This window comes from Monomorium pharaonis, chromosome 7, assembly GCF_013373865.1.
Source record: "Monomorium pharaonis isolate MP-MQ-018 chromosome 7, ASM1337386v2, whole genome shotgun sequence".
Classification (NCBI taxonomy): Eukaryota; Metazoa; Arthropoda; class Insecta; order Hymenoptera; family Formicidae; genus Monomorium; species Monomorium pharaonis.
Window position 1 is genome coordinate 14,898,245 of NC_050473.1, and position 21,923 is coordinate 14,920,167.

At 33.6% G+C, this 21,923-nt stretch overlaps 2 protein-coding genes across 37 annotated transcripts; both read left to right on the forward strand.

The window, feature by feature from the left end:
- The first annotated feature begins 1,574 nt into the window (after window positions 1-1,574).
- Window positions 1,575-12,802, forward strand: LOC105832442 (cytoplasmic dynein 1 intermediate chain). 33 transcript variants are annotated; one of them, XM_012673368.2, is made up of 14 exons: window positions 1,575-1,730; window positions 2,156-2,279; window positions 2,371-2,467; window positions 2,578-2,683; window positions 2,758-2,888; window positions 4,459-4,596; window positions 6,081-6,101; window positions 8,426-8,473; window positions 10,014-10,193; window positions 10,278-10,434; window positions 10,549-10,921; window positions 11,044-11,275; window positions 11,371-11,798; window positions 11,914-12,802. In XM_012673368.2, the coding sequence occupies exons 2-14, from the start codon at window positions 2,178-2,180 to the stop codon at window positions 12,073-12,075; spliced, it is 2,175 nt and encodes a 724-aa protein (XP_012528822.1). In that variant the 5' UTR covers window positions 1,575-1,730; window positions 2,156-2,177; the 3' UTR covers window positions 12,076-12,802. The 33 variants fall into 33 exon arrangements, with proteins under 33 accessions (XP_012528822.1, XP_028050833.1, XP_012528824.1 ...); XM_028195032.1 differs by having other exon boundaries at window positions 10,038-10,193; XM_012673370.2 differs by having other exon boundaries at window positions 4,459-4,572.
- Window positions 12,803-12,942: 140 nt separating this feature from the next.
- LOC105832440 lies at window positions 12,943-20,981 on the forward strand. 4 transcript variants are annotated; one of them, XM_012673364.3, is made up of 13 exons: window positions 12,943-13,385; window positions 13,748-13,909; window positions 14,019-14,216; window positions 14,511-14,630; window positions 15,032-15,088; window positions 16,582-16,693; window positions 16,774-16,897; window positions 16,978-17,107; window positions 17,546-17,602; window positions 18,403-18,528; window positions 18,620-18,873; window positions 19,090-19,277; window positions 19,350-20,981. In XM_012673364.3, exons 1-13 carry the CDS (start codon window positions 13,370-13,372, stop codon window positions 19,648-19,650), a joined length of 1,845 nt encoding a protein of 614 aa, XP_012528818.2. In that variant the 5' UTR covers window positions 12,943-13,369; the 3' UTR covers window positions 19,651-20,981. The 4 variants fall into 4 exon arrangements, with proteins under 4 accessions (XP_012528818.2, XP_012528820.2, XP_012528819.2 ...); XM_012673366.3 differs by lacking the exon at window positions 17,546-17,602; XM_012673365.3 differs by lacking the exon at window positions 15,032-15,088.
- Window positions 20,982-21,923: the final 942 nt, after the last annotated feature.

The window sequence follows — 21,923 nt, forward strand, 5'->3', positions numbered from 1 at the left end:
CCGATTGCTGTCGCTGCTCCTACTGCTGATGCTGCTGCTGCTACTGCTACATTCCTTTTCCCGTTTTGATTCTGAAAATGTGATAAATATTATTCCTAAACTCAAACACAAAAGCAGGTAAAGAAATGTATCACTTGAAAAAATAGTATATTTAATACCGAGTCGCTTGATTCATGGATGCCGCTTTCTGCTGACATCATCCTGCTTTTCTCGAACCGCACATTAATAACGATCGCCCGATACTTTATTCGGCACTCCCGATATTACGGTTAATATATCACACACGAGTAAAACGTAAACTACGCGCGAGAATTTCACTTGGCGCGACCGTTACATTTGAAAAAGTGAAAAGGACGGCTCGTCTGATTGGCGGCGAAAATCAACTTGGCACGAAAGTGGCGTGACGTCACGTAACTTCATGGAAACGCAGGCCGAGGAAAACCGTTTGAATGAAAATTACGCGCCGAGATACGACAAACGGAGACAAATTCGTTTCGAGAATTCGTATGCTCGCTTGACGACTAGTGGCACTTTAATTGGCACTCGCGATATTCTACCGAATATCCTTTTCACACTTTAAGCCAAAGGCAGAGAACGAGACGTAGGTGTCGCAGTCGTAGTCGTAGGAAAAACGTAATGCCCAGTCTACAATGAGTCGTTGGTCGTTGGTCGTAAGAAATTTAACCAATCACAGTTGATCTTAGAGAAGAATAACCGAACATAATTGGTTAAATTTCTTACGACCAACGACCAACGACTCATTGTAGACTGGGCATAAGTCGTACATGTCGTAGTATACTATTCTGGACTCTAGAATAGTAGTATATTACGACTTACGTTTGTCTCTGCCTTACCTTACGACTACGACTACGAGACACGCACGGAGTCGACGGACCGTCCGACCGGCGCTGGAGTGGCGTACGTGACGACTGGAGCGCGGAGCAACGGAGCAACATGGCGGCAGTGGCGCAGGCGCGGCGAGTCAACAAGTCGGTCGCCTAGCAACGCCGAGTCGCGCCGACTAGCGCCGAGTACCGCCGAGTCTGCCTGCCAGCAGTCACGTACGCCACTCCAGCGCCGGTCGGACGCACTGTCGACTCCGTGCGTGTCTCGCGTATTCAGAATTCATTGTGCGCAGGTACGGTGTTATGTTGAGAGTGCCGTCGCGTTAGCAAACGATACGCGAGCCTGTGAGATCGTATGTAAAAGAGATATTATTCATGTGTAAAGCGCGGCATCGTACGTTTGCCTTTAGTTTCGAGTAGTGTTCGCGTGCGCATTCGAGCAAAGTGTTTGTTCGAAGGAAATACGTTCGGTATGTTCTGGCTAATGCCCGATTTCTTCACGTCTAGTTATCTTACAGTGAAAATTATCCAGGAGACAAACTACCAGATTCATGAACGTGATTGGTTAAACTTGAGATTTATCCTCCGGATAACTTTATTGGGAAGTGAAGAAATCGGGCATAAATCCGTGATCGTGGCTGCGCTCTCGTCGGAGTTTTCTCCGGGCCGAATAAAAAATATCCAGCGACATCTCTTGAACTTTCTGACAACTAGCGACGTAGAGGATAGTGACGGTAGTGTAGTTGTACAGTTACATGGTGCTCGCGGTCCGCGGAGGAACATGGATTTACTTGTCACTTCTCGAAATGATGTAAAATAAACTAGAGTTTTGTGCATCAGATTACATTTGGCTATTTCTCATTTCGCTCGTCGCTCGTAGCACAGGTGAGTCCGCCGTTTCTATCGCATTTAATTCGCGTTGGCGATCAATTGGCGCACCGTTACGTCGACATCGCCCCAATTCGCTCGAGCGCGAGTCCGTGTATTGTTTAGTCTCGCCGCCGCATGATGCCAATCAATTTTGCCTGAACCGTTACGTCCCTTCGAAGAGCTCGAGCGATCACGACCGGGCGGCAGGAAGACGCGGCCGTTTCGCTCGCAATTGATCGAACGGTACATTAACACCACCGACGATTTGGTCCCGAGTTGACGTCATCGTTGAGAAATCAATAAGTGCATTTGGACTTATTCGCGTCTCGCGATAGCTTTTTCCGACATGCCGATGTTCCTTTGAAACGTACCTACATACACGAGCATCACAAGTACCTGGTTTAAACTTTTCATTCGTTTGTTATATATCATTTTTTCAGATATACATTACTAGTCGACAAGATGATGTCCGATCGAAAAGCTGAGCTAGAGAGGAAGAAGGCGAAACTACAAGCCATTAGGGAAGAAAAAGAGAGACGCAGGAGAGAAAAAGAACAGAAAGATGTAAGGATTAAGTGTTTATAAGTAAAATGCTTAGTTTGCATGTATATGTAAAAATGTGAGAATAATGGGAGAATTTGCTTGTGAATTAAAGGTAGAGGAAGCTACCGTTCGTGCCGCTGGCACGGAGAAGGATCAGCGTAAGGAGATAGATGCGATGCTGTCTTCTTTGGGTGTAGCACCAGTGTCAGGTATATAATCACGATCGCTTGATTACAAGTATTTTTTTCCTTTATGAGTTTACATTTTACATATTATATTTTTTCTGTGCAACATTCTAACTCTTTCTGTCCACTTGCAGATGTACTCTCTAGTTTGTCCAGTATGAGTTCGTTGACGCCTGAGCAAAGTGCTAATGCTACACCAGACGCCAGTCTACAGCCATCTAGTATAAATTCTGCTCACAGGTATTTACATCTTATGTTCTTCCTCTTTCAAGTTTATAATTTCAGTTTATAATTTGGTCCATTTTGGTACAAAGCAGCGCAGGACGAAGGAAGAATCGAGAACTCACAATTGTCTCTGTGGCACACACAAACATTCCACCGAAAGAGCCAGTCGTCTACAGCAAGCAAACACAAACCATCCAGACTACGCATACATCCCACGACGGTGAGTCAATATTTCTCTTATATGTTTATCTATTCATTTATTTATATTGCACATATGTGTTACATCTCACTCCTGATTTCGCAAAGAAACGTTTAGATATTAGAAAAACACGTGATATTCAGGTCACAAACGTTTTTACGGACATAAATATTGATGGAATTGAAAAATATACTTTTCAAAAATTCTTGAAAAATCTGATTATTTGGTTACAAGATGCGTGTTAAATATCGTTATACCTTACATGAGTATGATTCGTTAATTATTTCTTACTATTTTATATCAAATAATTCCATTAATTATTAATATTTACTTTAACATAAGTTCACAAGTTTATAGCGCGTTTACACTATGCGTTTTAAGATCACTGAAATATCGTATCAAGCTACACATATCCCATAGTTTTTGCATCGACAAATTTTTACGATTGACTATGGTAAAGTGGGTGGTTTATAAAAAAGACGTACATTTTCATTTTTTTTTATATTACAACATTGTGTTACAATGTGTGTCTGTAACCACATACAAAATCTTAACAGTATTTTTTCTTATTTCGTGTATTAACTGCGAATGAAGTAAATTATGATGTCATTAATCACACAAGTGCAATTTTTTTTAACTTTGGACATGGATAACATTAAGATTGAGTTAACATTTTAAATTATTTTTTGTAATTAATTTCAAGTGGTGAGGAAACTTACATATTCTTAAACATGAATTTAATGATTCATTATGTCGCAGTTATCATTTAGTACTTTTCCTTCATATTATTTGTGAAGGAAAAATAATTTTCAACACTTTTACATGATTTTTTTATATTTTGTTACTCAAACAATACACGGCATTAAAAGAATAACATATTGTCTTTATGTAGCGATACAAATATTATTAATCAGCACATATTTAAAAACATATACACCAATAACACTAAAATAATCTAAAAAAAGGTAAATTAATATATTATGTTATAATTATTATTATTCTTATTATAAAAAATAAATAACAGTTTTTATTGTGAGCCTTAGATTATGTGTGTAACAAATATATTAGTCAGTATATAACAGGTAATAAGCATCTAACAATTAATCTGGGTTTGGTTTAAGTTAAGTTTTCTTGGTGGTGGCAACGCGCATTCTCATATACAACATTTTCATTTTCATGACACACAACCGCAAATTCAGTTAGTTCTTAAACACTTACATTATATGTTTTGCTGACGATTAATCTCGATCTTATAATCTGCTAACAATACGACCATGATCACAGTTTATGTTAGTGATTAACAAATTTTGATATATTTTGTTCTAATACCACCTACTTTACTGTGATGAAAGATAGTGCAATGTTAATTCTGACAAAAATGAATTTTGATGGAAAAAAAACTTCCCATTATATATTTGATTCATTGTCCAACTTGTTATTTTGAAATGGACATGAACAAATTATTATATATATATATACATGATAAATTTTTTATATATTTGTTACCTAACTGATCTTGCGGTGTTAATTAAACAATACGCGTGTTCCCTTGTCTTGCGATACAATCGATTCATCCGGTGTTGGACACAAGGACTGTCCACATCGTCTTCCGCATACACCATCTACTCCTCCTGTTCAACAACAACACCAACTCACTCTTGCTCCGCAGGCTACTTTGAGACTGACTGGTGGCGTCCCAGGAAAGGTGGGTCTGCACCAAACTACCTATGTATGTTCTGTCTACTTTTTTACTACCCTTCCATAATTGTCGTACAACGTTACGTTATAGAGGTAGAGATACACATCGGAAGGTAGAGATACGTCGCGATATCAAGCGAAAGGAATGTAGAGTCTAATCTTTGGGGTGCTTTGCGCTTTTTAAACATTGCTCCGCAGATCTTTGATTTTTCGTTCTTCTTCATATATTTGAAGTTATGTGAAGGCAACGAGGAGTCATGAAGATTACACACAAATTGCTATGATAACCGACTTTACATCTGAATTATGCTGCAAGAGTTTTGTATGTGGAAATTTATATTTATTGTAGATATTATGTTAGATTAAGAAATTTTTATATTATCTAAATGTTGATTACCTCCTGAAGACTTTTTTTTTTTAGTTTTTTACTTCCACATACACAGGTGTGACCGTCTGCTTGCATAAAAAAAAGCTTACTCACGCTTCAATAGTTTAACAAGATAAATGACTAACTGAAAGTTAAGATTACACAGCACATTAACTCTAGGCGTCCTGTTTGTTGGGAAAACATGAATTACGATTACAAACTCAAACTTTTACAAGATTGTTATGCCATAACTCATACGTGCTGATAGAGAATTAGTATTTGTGCTCACATATTTCTCAAAAGTATATTTTTACATAGACATAAAAAAGACATAATGTTTTCTAATAATAAGATATATGTAAGATATAAAAGTAGTTTCTTTCGTAATATTTTGTAAAATTCTTGATGTTAATTACTAAGATATGTGTATATACTCTAACATTGATATAAAAATGTCCACGTCGCTTTTAAAATCATTTTGCTTTATTGTTTCCATATAGCAAAAACAATAATAGCTACAAATTTCAAGAGAAACTTAGGGGGTGGGCATAAGTGTGACAAGGGATGTAAGTGAGATATTGCAGCTCATTCATTAAAGAGCACTTATTATTAGGGATAATTATAAAAGAAGCTAAACGTTTTTTGTCACGGCATTGGATTAGTATAACTTAATGAACGCTACAATCGCTAATGAACGAAAGTGTTGAACATGGAAGGTAAACATTAATCACCCTATAATGATAAACATTCTGAATATGTACGTTTCCTCTTAAACATAGGAACCGAAGTACCGCACAATATAAGAATTTACAAAATTATATTCACCTAACTACATTCAGCGTAATATTTATGAAATGCTAATGACTTTATTTGTCCGTTACCCGCTTTTTTGAAAATTTTCACAAACAAATTATACAGCACTTAAAAATTTATATGTTGTCCCTGTAGGATAGTTAAATATTTATTGAACCTCCAGACATATTACAGTTACAAAATTATTTTATTACACTTTTGTATAGTTTTGAATTTTATCGTCGATTTTTTTTAATATTTGAAACTAACGAGTCTGAGTGTAGAGAGGTGTTATTAACGTAGTGCATTCTTATGATATCGTAACTAAGTGCAATTTTTTTCCCTCCCCTTCTCAGCTCATGCATTCGACTATTACGGTAAGTTATGATTTCTCTTGGTTCTGAAAACGATTTTTAGGTTCAGAGTTAGGTTTAGCTTGTATTCAGTTTATATTACTTGAAGCAACGAGAATCTCTAAAGAGAATTGAGGACCACGATTTTTGACAATAGAATATTCTCTCGTATTTAGATTAAATTTTACACGTTATTCTAAGTTATTCACGACAAAACGAACGTGTCAAGATAAGAGAAATTATTCATTAACATAGAACTGAATTTATAATTTATTGGTCAAAAATATAGCGTACATTGTTCGTAGCTTATTAGTGTACTTTTTATTATATAAAATTAATTGACATTTGCAACATATTAAATAGTTTATTATTTGCCTTCGGGATAAATACAACCGAAACTAGAAAACGGATGAAGAGTATCGTCTCCAGAATTTAACATTTTCCCTGGGAAATGTTAGTAAGGAATGTAAAACAACAACTCTCCACCCGGAACCTAATCGGTCTTTACTATCTTATGGATATGCTTTTATACCTCTTCCAACTCTCTTTTTCGTTAAGTTTGCCTATTTTTGGGTGCATTTATTCTTATTTATCATATCTCTATTATTTTCCAAATATTTATCTGACATCCCGACTCTATACAGCAAAGAAAATCTTATCAGGCACACTATACAAGTCTATTCGCATATATCTGATTCTCAAAAAGCATGCATTTTGAAAATGATTGTTTCGACAATCCTGGTTCTTTATATACACAATTTTTGCAATATTTTCAAACTGTCTCTTACAATATGTATTACTAATTTCACATAGTGGGTATGCTACCAAGAAAAAGTATTCTGTTTATTAATACTATGAAAGAAATGTGAGGGTACAAAAAGAAGAAAGATAAATTACTGTTTTTCTCAAAAACAGTTATAAAGCTCTGACAACTATTAATGGTACTTATGATGCCATCTTATCATGGCATGTTAAGGATATCAGAGTCTTTTGAGAGAAATATCCATTGGCAAATCTTGTCACAACTTAACGCACCTTCCAGAGTTCTCGACGCCATGTTCACGGTTATTACCCGAATTTTCAATTGGGAATGCTAACGCATTGTCAATGCTTACTAACATGGAAGTAATTTTTATAGAGCTAAGGTGTTGTGGGATATTAACTAAGCTCAAGTTGAAAATAACATTACACACGTTACTCCCGGTTCACTCTGACTCGGTTTTTAATGAATTATTTGTCTCTGATATATAACGTTTTAATATTTACTATAAAAATATGACGCTTGAGCTTTTAGTGATTCAGGAATCTTTTTTTTTAATAAAATATTCTTCAGTCGCAAAATATTGCTTCTTAACAGCACGAGGGTGGCGTAGCAACGAAGTCGAGAAATTAACAGACTTAAAATGATAGACATGATATATGTCCGTGAAAATATGTCGCAACATAGTCGTACAGCATTCTCAAAATAAGTACATCGTGCACTTTTGTTTTTCTTATCGTATGAATATTAATAGGTTTATTTTCACTGGTAGTCAACTTTTTTAAAAAGCAATTACTATAATTATCTTGAGTTTCATTAATCGAAAGAATTGAAAAGAACATGTAGTTTTTATTTAACAGTCGGAGATGTCAGTATGTTGTATTAAATCATTATTTCTATTTCATGATCCCTTACTTGTCTTCATTTTGGTTATTATAAAAAAATTTTTTCTGAAGTTTACTAATAATAAGTTTTTTGCGCCAGATTTATTTTCCGAGAAATATCCTACCTCGTCATATTCTGTATCAATACGCGAAAGAAAAATATCTTTAAATTATATAAATTGAAGATGAAAGTTAAGATTTCTATAATAATTTATCTGATTCCTATAATATTTTATTTGATATATAACAATAAGCGTAGATACTAAAAAACTTTTAAATATTTTAAAAGTAAAAGATTTATTAAATTCTTATGTAAGTGAATGAATATTTTGAGACATACTCTGAAATATACAGAGCCGTTGCTAATGGGAATATTGTACGCATATAAATAGATACTATGATTTCTCAATTTCAATTACTACTTCCAAGTTTTTTTAAGCAATTGTTGATGTATTTTGCATGACAAAATAAGAAAAGTTAGTTGAATCTTATATTGCAACACGTTATTATGAGACTAATGTAATAGCGAAATTTTACTAGTTTGTACAGAGCGAAATGAAAGACTCAAATAACTTTTAGCTTTTGTACATGTATTATTATGCATCAATAATGCATTTAAAAAGATATATTTTTATATAAAAAATGCTACAATTCTGGCAAATAAGATATCAAATTGATTGACATTTTCTTTTCCCTCCTTCAAGACGAGTACAATCTAAATCCTGGTTTAGAATGGGAGGACGAATTTACAGGTAGGTAATTCCTCTCTAGAGACGATTTACTTTACTTAATTATTTCACAGACATATCCATTCTACTTCACACTCTCACAAAGCCTAAAAGTATAATATCTTCATGTTACTTTCTTGCAATATGTCGTCTCTGTCTTATATATGCACTAAAAGGAGGGAATTGCCGCTGGAATTTATAATTTGCTTTTGACAATTTGCTTTATTTTATATTTTTTTAAATTTATTTCTCTTTATGTAATCTAAGACCGCTTTATGTATCGCGCATGCACAAATAAGCTTTGTATTGTTATATTTTAAAGCGATATACATTGTGAACTATATTATCCAATAATTGAAGAGATTCAGAATTAAGAATAATTGAAGGTATATTTAGCATTTTTTAAAATTTAGTTACAAATTCTTTATTATTTTTGAGAAGTAAAATAAAGAATTGTAAACAGAATTGTACCTGCTTTTATTATTTTTATTTTGTTTATCGCAGTTGTAGTTGTAATTTTTTAATCGGTACTGCATGAGATCTGGAAAGTTGCGTTAAATCGTCTTCACTCGATGTGTATTTATTTATTATTTTATTATTTAAAGAAAAATTAATTTCACGATCGCAGCTATAAACCCACTCTTGTTTGATTTCATTGCTTATTGATCTTCATTTACTTATCATTAATCATTATACAATAACAATGTTATAAGAAAGAAATGGTGAGACCTCACAGTTGTCACGTATATGTGTGATTTCCGATGATAATTACATAATCAAATATAATAGTAATTGCATTGGTAAAGGGAAAATTAATAGTCTTTTATTACTTGTAACGTTCACATTGATAATTCTTTACATCTCTTACGCATCGTTTTACTTCATCGATACTGCATGCCAACAAAGGGTGGAGAGACACTTTTGAAAAAGATAAAATTAAAAATTGTGAAATCAATGTTATTTATTGACAGTCCAACAAGCAGTCCACCTTTCAATACATGTGGCTAATTTTGCATGTCATCTAGGCTCACACTCATAATTTTGTTTACGTGAAACTTTACATTTTTCTAGCATGGTAAATTATTCGATATGGCATTTATCAATGTTTCTAGATGTTGTTACTTCGAAATAAAATTTTGTTAAATATTTACGAGTCAGTAACTGTGCAGTTCATATTAGAGATCGCTCTAGGAAACAGTAATTTGTTTTTTCTTTTTTTAAATAACACGCTGGCATGTAACCTTTTTTCGGCACTTGAGGTAATTACAAGTAAAAATAAATACAAAAAAGTTGCAGAAGCGAATATTAGGATTTTAGGAGAATGTATTAAAAAAAATTTTTTTACATAAAGATGTTAAGATAATAGATTACTGCAGTTATAAGTATTTTTCAAAGTCCTTCATCTTTGTAGTAAAATTTTTTTTTATATATAAAACTTGAAAGATATTTCATTAGAATTTTGTTAGAATATTAGTCAAATTCTGAATAAATAGGTAGGTCAGTAGTTAGGTTGTTACATATCCAAGTTAGGGTACTTGTGGCGGAACCAGCTTATTCACCACAGTTTTGACATTTGATGATGGCCAAGCCGAAGACGAAGAAAATAGCTTGCCGCACATGGACGGTTTCCAAAGTAAGCTCCCACCAGGAATCCTACCTCATGGGTTACCGCAAGTCAAAGAAGTCCAGCCTGCCGTTACACAGGTAGAGCAAGAGAAACAAAAAGAGAAGCCCAAGAAAGAAGGTATGTACCATTAATCCTGTGCCATAATATTTGCATAGTTTATTCATTGATTTAAAAAATTTGATTTTATTATTAATCCTGTAGTACGAGAACTTAGCGAAGAAGAGAAGCAAATGATTATTCTATCGGAAGACTTCCAACGATTTCTTGATCGTACCAGCAGAATCGTAGAGAGAGCGTTGGGCGAATCGGTCGATATCTACACTGATTATGCCGGCACTATGGATGGTGAAGACGGAATGTAATTAGAAAATAATTGATAGATTTTTTATCCTCTTTTGTTTCTAAAGCGGTATAACTATTTGAGATAATAAGTACGTTCTGCTTGATGTGAATGATTATTCTCAATTTTCAGGGACGAGAAGAGTCATCAACGATTGTGGTTAAATCGCTCATTCATCTGCGAACGATGGTCTCGCAATCGTTGTGTGACTTCCATGGACTGGTCGCCACAATTTCCTGAGCTTTTAGCGGCTTCGTACAACAACAACGATGATACTCCGAATGATCCTGATGGAGTATGTCTAATCTGGAACACGAAATTTAAGAAAACAACCCCAGAATTTATCTTTCATTGTCAGTCGCCCGTTATGTCAACCACGTTTGCTAGATTTCATCCGAACTTAATCCTGGGAGGCACCTATTCTGGTCAAATCGTGCTCTGGGACAATCGAGTGCAAAAGAGGACTCCCATACAACGCACTCCTTTGTCCGCTACTGCGCATACCGTAAGTATTACAGATAACATAGGTAGACCTTGTGGTATACAATTATACATCAATTAGCTAGTTAAGCTTTAAACTTCTAAATTTAGAATGCGAGTGCGATTGAGTCGTTAATTATTCTGTAGCATCCGGTGTACTGTTTGAGCGTCGTTGGAACACAAAACGCACATAATCTGATCAGCATTTCGACAGATGGCAAACTATGCTCGTGGAGTCTAGACATGCTGTCACAGCCGCAAGAGGCACTGGAATTGCATACGAAACAATCGAAAGCGATTGCTGCCACATGCCTAGCTTTTCCGCATGGTGATGTTAACAATTTCGTCATGGGAAGTGAAGACGGGACTGTTTATTCAGGTAAATGCGGGTGCCTGCATACGTAACGTGAGAATGAGTACGAAGAGTAAACTGTTTAAGAATTTATTAACACTTTTTAACACTTTGTCGAACAGCCTGCCGACACGGCAGCCGCGCCGGGTTGACGGAAACGTACGAGGGTCACCAGGGACCGGTGACTGGCATTAGCGCGCACGCGGTGCAAGGTGGAATAGACTTCTCTCATCTATTTCTAACGTCCTCGCTCGACTGGACCATCAAACTCTGGAGTTTGAAAGAAAACAAGCCACTCTACTCTTTCGAGCACAACGGCGACTATGTCTACGATGTCGCTTGGTCTCCGACGCATCCAGCACTGTTCGCCGCCGTTGATGATTCCGGTAGGTTGGATCTGTGGAATCTAAATCAAGATACAGAGGTGCCTACCGCCAGCGTCGTCGTCGACGGATGCCCTGCTCTGAATAGAGTATCATGGACACCAAGCGGATTGCATGTCACTGTCGGTGACGATACCGGTAAAATATGGGTTTATGATGTCGCCGAGGTATGTACGATAATCATTTTGTGGACTTTCTTGACTGTAATAAATACTGACTGAAGATATTTTATATAGAAGCTTAATACAGAAATACCTTGTACTTAATTTTTTTTCCATATAGCATCTAGCTCATCCAAGAATTGACGAATGGAACAAGTTTTTGTACACGCAACAGGACCTAAAGAACAACAAAGCAGATGAAGAACTAGATAAACTTAATCTTAGTTCCGGGCCATCTTCCTTAACATCGATGACATCTATTTCGTCGGTGCCTCTTAGATAAAAATTAAAATATAATTTGCTCTAGATTTGATTATCCTAATTTAATTGCCCTAATAATTTCCTCCTGAAATGAATTACACTTTCAATCAATAAAAAACATCAAAAATAAGAATCTAGAGGAAATGTCGACTCCAATTTTACTGAATGTAATATTAAAAGATTAGTCATCAATTTTTTATTCTTTACCATTAATAGAAGTTAGCAATATTAAAACTATTATGCTTTAAAAATATAGATACATATTAACGTGTTAAATATTAATAATTGCTCTAATACAAATATATACGTTTAATTAAAATAAGAGATATTAGTTGAATAAATCTGTATTATTGGAATTGTAAATAATACTTTGATCATATTTTAAAGTTATTTTAAATAATTCGTTGAGATAAAACTCAAATGTATACGTTTCGCAATACTGTTTATCGATATAATAATATTACGTAATGCTAAATTTAGAAACATTGCTAGTAGAAATTTACGAAGATAAATATTCATTGAATTGTAATGTAAAAGAACACAAAACACATACTCATTAAGTTACGTGATGTATGTATATAAATACCTGTTCAAATAATTTGCTCATGTAATTCGTCTTATTCGTTCATTTTTCCTAATAGTCATCGCTATCTTTTAAGGAACATATTTATTAGGTGTTTTTGTAACATCTTGTTTAAGTTAATGCAAATACATGTGATTTATTGTGAAATAAAATCTTTTTAAACGTATGTTCCGATTTAATGTGCGGATTTGCGTCCACTCCTTATACACAAAGAAACGTTATCATTCGTTATATAAATAATGGTGACGTCATTCTATGCAATCAGTGACGCATCGATGAATAATCGAACGGCGACCTTTGTGTCAGCTCATTGTTTAAAGTCTCTTCCGACCGTTTTTTCCGAATCAGTGAATTTCTCCCGTCTAACATGCTGTAATGAAAATTGGAGTAATCGACAGGATTGGGTGCAAGGGGTTGTTTTAGCAAAACGAAGGGGCAAGGAGGGTAGGGGATGAGAAGGGATGATGCATCGGCGACTGACATCACAGGCGCCAGCGCCGATGTTCACGGTAGAGGTGGAGAGTAAGCGAGGAGAGACGAGAGAAAAAGGAACAGTTGCTTGTGACGCCACTGGTGTAACAGTAAGCGGCCGCTCGTCGATCGGAGCGGAGGTTAGCGTCGCACCTGCGTTGCGTTACAGAGTGTTCTGCTTCGGTGCGAGCCTTCCTGTCACTTTTGTGAGGGAACAACAGGCAGTGTGTCACAGCAAACAGTACGGAATAACGTCGCGAAGATGAACGAAATGACTGGTAAGCGAACTTTTTCGTTGCGCATACAAGATAGAAAAATACACGAAAGGAGGAGGAAGGGAGAGAAAGCGAGAGAAAAAGAAAGAATATCAGGGCGGGGAATGATTCTTATTTCGAGACTGATCAGATTATCGCGTTTTTTTTTTTTTCGCAAACAGCTGCTGTTTGTTCGCCGTCCCATCAAACGTCTTGAACTAAATTATTGCACCGAAGAAAAAAAAAGAATGCGAAAATGCAAGGACGGACAAATTTGAGCGAAATTACGATGTGATTTCCCGATTTTATTCCCCCGATTATCTCGCGCAATAAAGATGATAAGGAAATTTTCTGTGGACACACGTTTTCTTCTTTCCCCGGGACAGAGCACATCGTCATGACGCCAAAGTGCAAGACAGCGAACTCCACGACGCTGATAATCGAGAGGCAAGCCCTGGAGCCCCCGACGGTGAACGGAAATGAGAACAACGTCCACGTCGCCGGCGGCGACCACAAGGGGATCGTCATCAACAAACAGGCTGTGACCGGTGCGATGCTCTTGCTTTAATCAGTCGGCAGTACTATGTTTTATTTAATTAATATTTAATTAAATCCAGCTGGACAGATGGCATATTATCTGTTATCTAATTGTCGCAGTGACAAACGGCGAGGTGCAGCCTGCCCAACTGTGCCTGCAATTCAGAGTGTTCCTGGTGAGCGCGCAAACCGGGAAGCACACGCAGGAACAGAGGACCCTTCAGTTCTGGTTTGTCGGCGCACTCGCTGAGACGGAACAGCCGAGCGTCGCGCAAGAATTTTTCAGAGAACTCGTCACACCGCAGGAGTTTCCTAGAGGTGAATCGTAACGCGATACACTGATTGATTGTTAACCAGAGTGGTATTCTTAGAAGTATATTCTTGAGATCAAACGTGTCTGATGTAAAAGCTCTAAACGTTTCTTTGTTCCTATAAACACTAAGGTCTAATTTTAAACTACTGGCAATAGGAGGCAAACGTGAAATTCTATAAGATATTTAAGAAAGCATTTGTATATGAAATTGATTAATCTTTTATATGTAAATTTCCATGATTAATATGAGTTATCTTTCTGTGTAATACTTTTAATAATGTTAGTTATTTTCTTTGCAGATTATGTGGGATTTATTAAAAAGATAATGAAATTGATGCAGCACAAATATCCCAGCATTAAAAAGCTGGAAGTAGAATTAAGACAACTGGAAGAGCCAATTACCCTTCCGAGCAGGCCATGTAAGTAAATAGTTATTTCTTCTTTGTTAATGTGTTATTACAGAGATAGTTGCACATAAGGAGTATCGGATTCAGTCTGTATATTTCATACATACATTCTCATTCTCAAATATAATCTACTTTGACTTAATAAGAAAAATCTATATGGGAAAGGGGAGGGGGTTAATGATTATTTGATTAAGCTGATTGAGCTTAATGGTTCTTGATTGAAAGATATTGGACATGTCTCAAGTACACAGTAATTGAACACAAAAGGAAATGCACACTTGACTAAAACTCTTGGTGGCTCATATCCATTATGTAATTTAAGTCAAGGTTTTCCCATGTACATTCTGTACTTTCGCATTTACATTATATTGAGCGTGAACATCTATTTCATACTTAATCTCTATTATTCACAGCTACTGGTCACTTACTATTCACACTTCCTCCCTCTGAGAAAGTTATGTGGAGCTCAGGTTCGAGAATGAAAAACATCATTTTTATCACCTTTCATTGATGTTTATTCTCCTTTTTTTTCAAATACACGCTAATAGTTTAAAGCAAAACTGACACACATAATATTTTCCTAACATAATAACAATAATTATTGTACGAGACATACATTTTTTCCATGTATTTTTTTAGATAAAATAAGGAGTTTTTCTCTCTACTTGCCTAATAGATATATATACATTCTGTCGCACTTGGCACAATAATCTGGTAACCATAACAACATTGACTTAACATAGTTTTCTAATATTATGATCTGCATTGCATTGTTTTATATAATAGCCATTTTATTCAGCAGATTTAAAAAATGTATTTATTATTATTACTCTTTTTTTTTTTTTTTTTTTTTTTTTTAGAAGATATATTTTTATATTTTTAACTGACGAAACATGTTACAAATTTATGAAAATTATTATGCCGTTCTATTCAGTAGATTTAAAGAATGTATTTTTTATTTTTTATTTTTTAGAAGATATATTTTTATATTTTTAATTGACGAAACATGTTACAAGTTTATGAAAATTATTATGCACTTTGATTATGTAAGAAAGAATTTTCCGATCTATTTAACAGAATGATTACTAGAGGATACATTAACTAGAGTGTGAAAAACAGCCTCTTTAACCACTTGACCTGGATTTGATATACATTTCCTATACATGATGTACAATATATATCTACATGTCTACCCTCACAGCATGATTATAGATAAAAATTATTATACAACACAAAACACATTTTATGGTCCAATATACTTTAATACAGATTACACAACAGATTATTATTTGGAATATGGATTTATTTATTTAAAATTTAATTTCGACAATGCTATTTTATCTGCATTAATTTTAAACATGGAAATTCATAGCATCAAAAACGTATGCACATGTTAGCTGCATATCATATACATGTCATAAAAATCAGATTTATTTGTCCATCTTAAATTCTAACTATGTTTCTAATTGATTATTTATTGCTGTACTACATAGTACAATGACATTGCCATTTTAGTCTTCATTCTTTAAGGAAATGCATCCATGTAGAGCACGAACCTTCTACTCATGGTCAGTAGCCGCCATATGTGTTCAAGTTTCACTCTCCTACATACATATTAGCTGTATCTTTCACTAACGGTTCTAGCTCGACTCTAGCTATAGAAACAGACACTAGTTAAATTGCACACTTATTTTAGTTATATTACTTCCGAAACTTTCACACATTTCTCTACTTTAAACAGATTAAAAGCTATCTAATATACAAATTTAGACTCATCCACATAACAGAAATTTAACTTGCATATGTTATGGAGTGTTACATTCTTGTTTCAATGCTATTAACTGTCATTTTTTAATTACAATAAACATATGTGCGGCTTTAAATCTGACAAACTTACCACAATGCCTATGACTTAATTGCACGATTTAATAAGAATTTCTTTTTTTTTTTTTTTAATTGAAAGTATCCACAGACGAAACCGTCTTGGGTCAAGTGATTGAACTAACAGTAGAAAAAGTTCTGGAACTTATTGAGTCTGCCTATCCAAATCCAGTTACCATAGTTGATATAGCAAGGCAAGTAACTGTATTAAAGAATTTAAATTAAGAAAATAACACGTTAAAGAAATTACATTTTAATTTTATTTTATTTTTAGGGAACATGGATGGGAGCCATTAGCTGTGGAGGCTAAATTAAAAGAGCTTCAAGAAAAAGGGCTTGTTAAAGCGATGGATCATGGAGCTTTCACTCGTGTTGTCCATGAAGATACTCAAATTCAAGTAATTTATTACTTACATAAAAATTTTCAAATTTATTTTTATTAACTTTTTTATATTGTAATGTTTTAAAATGTTTATAGGTGGTGAAGCAGATGCCAACGGTAGCGAAACAACCCACCATAGCTATCATTACAGCTCAATACTGTGAAAAACTTGCTGTGGATTCATTAATTGAGAACAAGGAAACTTTTGTCCGCTACACTACAGTTGGTAAGATCTTTTCTTATTTATTACTGTTTAAGATACATTTTATCTTGTATCAACACTGATACTTCTAAAACTGTAACACTTGCGATATACTAGAATAATGCTTTAAAAAGTGAACTAATTTCTTTATTCTATTCTTTTATTAGATAAATAATTATAACTAAATTCTTTTACAACATTAGAAGGATAGTTCTATTGATTCTCTTACTTTTATTTTAAACTATAGGTTTTTTTTATAGAAACAAGTTATTACAAATTATCATTTTTTAAAGTATTTTGTTCAAATTATACCGAATAAATTTCTATTAGCATTTCGATTATGTAATCATATCCTTCTTTTTCCGGTTTCGCGCAAATATAACTGTTGATTTATTGCTTGCTAATTGGCGAAAAATATTTAAACGATAATGAGGATGTATTTCATCATGCATGAAACTTTAGGTACCGCAAGCTCACCAGATACGATTGATGGGATTCCGCGAGTGATATGCCGCTTTGGTAAAGTAGTTGTAATATAACTATTATTTTAATGTCATTTCATAGCTTGCCAATTGCTTGTGACCGAAGAACAATGCAGGGCAAAATGGTGCTGCAAACATACATTCTGAAACACACTGCCTTTTTTATGTTATAAATAATTTTGTATATTATGTATGTTAGTAAAATTCTTATTATAAGTTGTTTTGTGTTGTAAACGTTTTGTACGCCTTTGTTTTTGTTATGTGTAACGTTTTTGTTAAGCTTATTTATGTTTTGTACATTCATATTTATGTTTTATGTTTTATTATTTGTATGTTTTGTATTTATACTTTATCTAATTTTTATACGTTACATTATTTTATTAATTTTTATTTTATCTAATACGATAAAAATAATATTTTAACAATTTAATTTTTATATTCCTGACATAAAATATTTTATTATTTTTTTCTCTTCTTATCAATATGACAACACTCTTTACTTTTTGTTTTCGAAAATTTTAATTAAATATTTTAATTTTTAATAACTGAATCCATTCAGATGTATTGAATCTATAACTTTTTGGCGGTACCAGATACAGATTTTTAAAGACAAACTTTAGATATTATTGGCCTTTCTCTATTATGTCTAGTATTATCGCTAGACTCGGGAGATGTATCTACATAGAATGGATTGTTACCCATTTTATTGTCACACATAAAGGTTCCTACTTTGTTGATAGCCGCACAATGCACATGTATCATATGCAAATCAAGAAGAAGACGTAAATTGGAAAATACATAAAGATACAAATAATGAATAGATATTGTTTGTTATAGGAGAATCAAATGTATATACCTTGGGCAATATCGGTGCACATAGGATTGTGTGCACTAAATTGCCAACTGTGGGACACACCAGGGAAGCAATGACCGCAGCTGGCAATACCACTACTAGATTGTTAGGTATACATTTAATATCTTCTTTGGAATCTTTTTTTACATTATACGTATATATATATTTTTTTTTTATTACGTATTGTTATCATATTTGCAGGTACATTCCAAAAGGTGGATTTCGTCTTTCTCGTTGGAGTTGGTGGCGGTGTTCCTCATTATACAGATTACAATAAACACGTGCGACTAGGTGACATAGTAATATCGCATCCAACGCCGCTCAATAAGAAGTATACTTACGTTTATTGCGAAAGTGCCAAGATGAACGAAAACGGGAGCTATCAGTTTGAGACCAAGGAATATTGCCCGCCGAATCTCGGTCTTCAAGAAATTGCGGCGTCTCTCAAAAAACAGGTAATTTCATCAATATTTGCATATAATATTTGTTATATGTTTGTTTAAAATATATACTTATCTACAATAAATTCTTAGACCGTATAAATGTTCAAACATATCGATAAAGTTAAGAAAGCCTAAACGGTTGCAGCTAGATCTTGGTGCTGATTATAATTGTTTAAAAATATATTAATTTAATAATCTCAGCTCATATACTTATCTTTTTTTCTGTAGGCTGAAAACGAAGAGTTTCCACCGTGGCAAACGTATATGAAAGAAGGTCTACAAAATCTGGTCAATCAATCAGAACACGATTTTAACGCACCACCACCAGAATCTGATAAATTGTACATGGCGATTGGAGAGAGGGACGTTATTGAAGTATCTCATCCAACTGCACCTCAAGATTCTATAAATAAAAGGTAATTGATAGAAATCATGAAAATTGCACGCGTTTTGATATATAAATATATATTAATATTTTATTATTATAGAACTGATGTAGCCTCGCGAATTCATCTAGCGCCAGTAGCGTCTGGTCGACAAGTCGCGCGAGACGATCAACTTAGACAAAAGTTTGCGAGTCGATTCGGCGCGCTTGCATTTGACGCGGAAATGGATGCTGTCGTAGAGAGCATCTTGGGTAATTGCCGCGAAAATTTTGTTGTAATCCGAGGCATTGCCGATTATAAAGACGGTACTCGAATCAAAGAATGGCAGCCTTATGCGTCATTGGCGGCAGCCAGCGTAATGAAAGCTATAATATGTGCTATGGATCCGCCTACTAATGATTAATATAGTTTCTCATCTAATTTTTCGGATTTTATTTTACGTAAACGCAACGCGCATAATTTTTCGTAGAACAAATGAGATTTAGAATCAAAGCAGCGGATAAATATATATATAGTGCACAAAATGCACAAAATTGATCAGATAACTGATTAATTTCAACAGGTTCCTTATTAAATTATTTATTTAAAGATAAGTGCAAAGGGTCACGAAATATTTTATCTTACAGCATCAACGTGTTGCGCTCTAATCTTACAACTTTATTCAGTGCCATTTTTACAAGCACTTTAACAATATTTTTCTAAATGGTATTTTTTAATTCAATATTACATTATTAATGTTGAAATTAAGATGACGGTCAAGTACTTTCGATAGTATCGAAAATATATTTGATTGTCATTGATTATTTTTTACTTAAAAATTACTTAAAAATTTTACGTTGACGAAAAAGTAGTGCCATTATTATTTATTATTGTCGCATAACATGCAATTTTTCCAGTGAGATATTTTTATTTGAAAACAAACTTATGTACAATATGTTGGACATATGTTAGGAATAGTATGTGTTACGACACATATATGTATATGTTCGACTTTGAACACCAAACAATCAGAGGTAACAAAGACTAATGACGCTTTAACAGATCATTCTCTAGATAGGTAATGAATTAATAGTGACTCTATCTAACTTAATCTAATAGCGCTACTGTTGCATCGTACTTGCTATGATTAGAAATGATTAGACATTGCACCAGGTCCAAACGAGATACCAATTAGACAAGTTATAAACTGTTCTAGTGATAAGTAGACGCAACCGAAACTGAAAGTACATTTAACAGTATCGAAGTGAAATTGTCGTTACAGTATATTGCTGGAGTAATTATTAAATGTTTGCCAGAGTATATATTGACGTTTTCAACAGATATGCATTCTATATTCACATAATACACATCTACAAAAAATCAATGAACAAAATGCATTTTTCTGAAGTCCTAGATTACATGCGGTAAAATGCGCAACAAAGGTTTCTATTACAATGTGCCAACGTGTTCATATTTCTTAAATTCACTGCCCTTTTAAAATCTGGATATTATCCTTATGAAAATTTTTTGAGACGAGTTTTTTTGTATCTCTATATGAAATTTATTGGTATACCAATTCTTTCGATAATTAAAGCATTCTATACTTACAGGGTAGTGCAAAAATATAATATCCAAATATTAAACTTGAATATGGACCTAAAAAGATAGAAGAAGATATATAACATATATAACTAATTATATACATGTTAATGATGAAAGAAATCGTGAAATTTTAGCAAAAGTCAAAAATAAAAATTACAAAAATATTCTAGCTATAAATTTGAAACGTACATAAGAAAACTTATTTATATTTATTTATTTTACATTTTTGCAGAATCTGAGTTTATTTTTGTTAGCGTAAATAATTTAATATTTCAAGTATAACCATGTATGCAAATTTAAAAACATTATCGATACATGTATAAAATTTATTTTGAAAAATTATTTTATTTTATTATATGTATAAGCAAAAATATTAAAATCAACATTTAATAGTAGGGAAACCTAAAATCAACACAAACGACAAAAGTCACTTGTTGTCACTAGAAGCACACATTTGAAGTTCTATCAACATAGAAATAGAGAATGATTATATGTACACACATACAGAAACATAAATATATATAAAATTTATATATATATATATATATATATATATATATATATATACACTATGAAATAATATATTACAATGAATAATATAATAAGATAACATATATTTAAATCGGGATGCGCGTGCGAATCACATAATGAAACTTTAGATTGATTCATTTGTGACAACATATTCCTATTTTAGGCCTAATATTAGTATATTATAAAATTCCTTTCTCATATCTCAGTCGAAACTTAGGAGCTTCGAGCTTCCAACTGCATATTTGTATTTGCGTTATTATTACGCGCTTTTGATACTAGTCGCATAACTGTGTTTTCTACCTGTATTTACATTTGCTACTTATTAGATTATGATATATTACAGATAGCTAATATATAGTGTATGAGTTATTTTACGCGACTAGTTCGTATTTCATAGAGGGAAATCACATTTATATATCTATTTGATGATTAGCATAAATTATTTCATGATCCTTTAGATTATTTATATGAATTATTTATATGAATATTTATATGAATTATTTATATTATTAATTAAAATTTTTGAGCTTAAATCTTTGTATCTTTTAAGTGTCTAGAAACTTC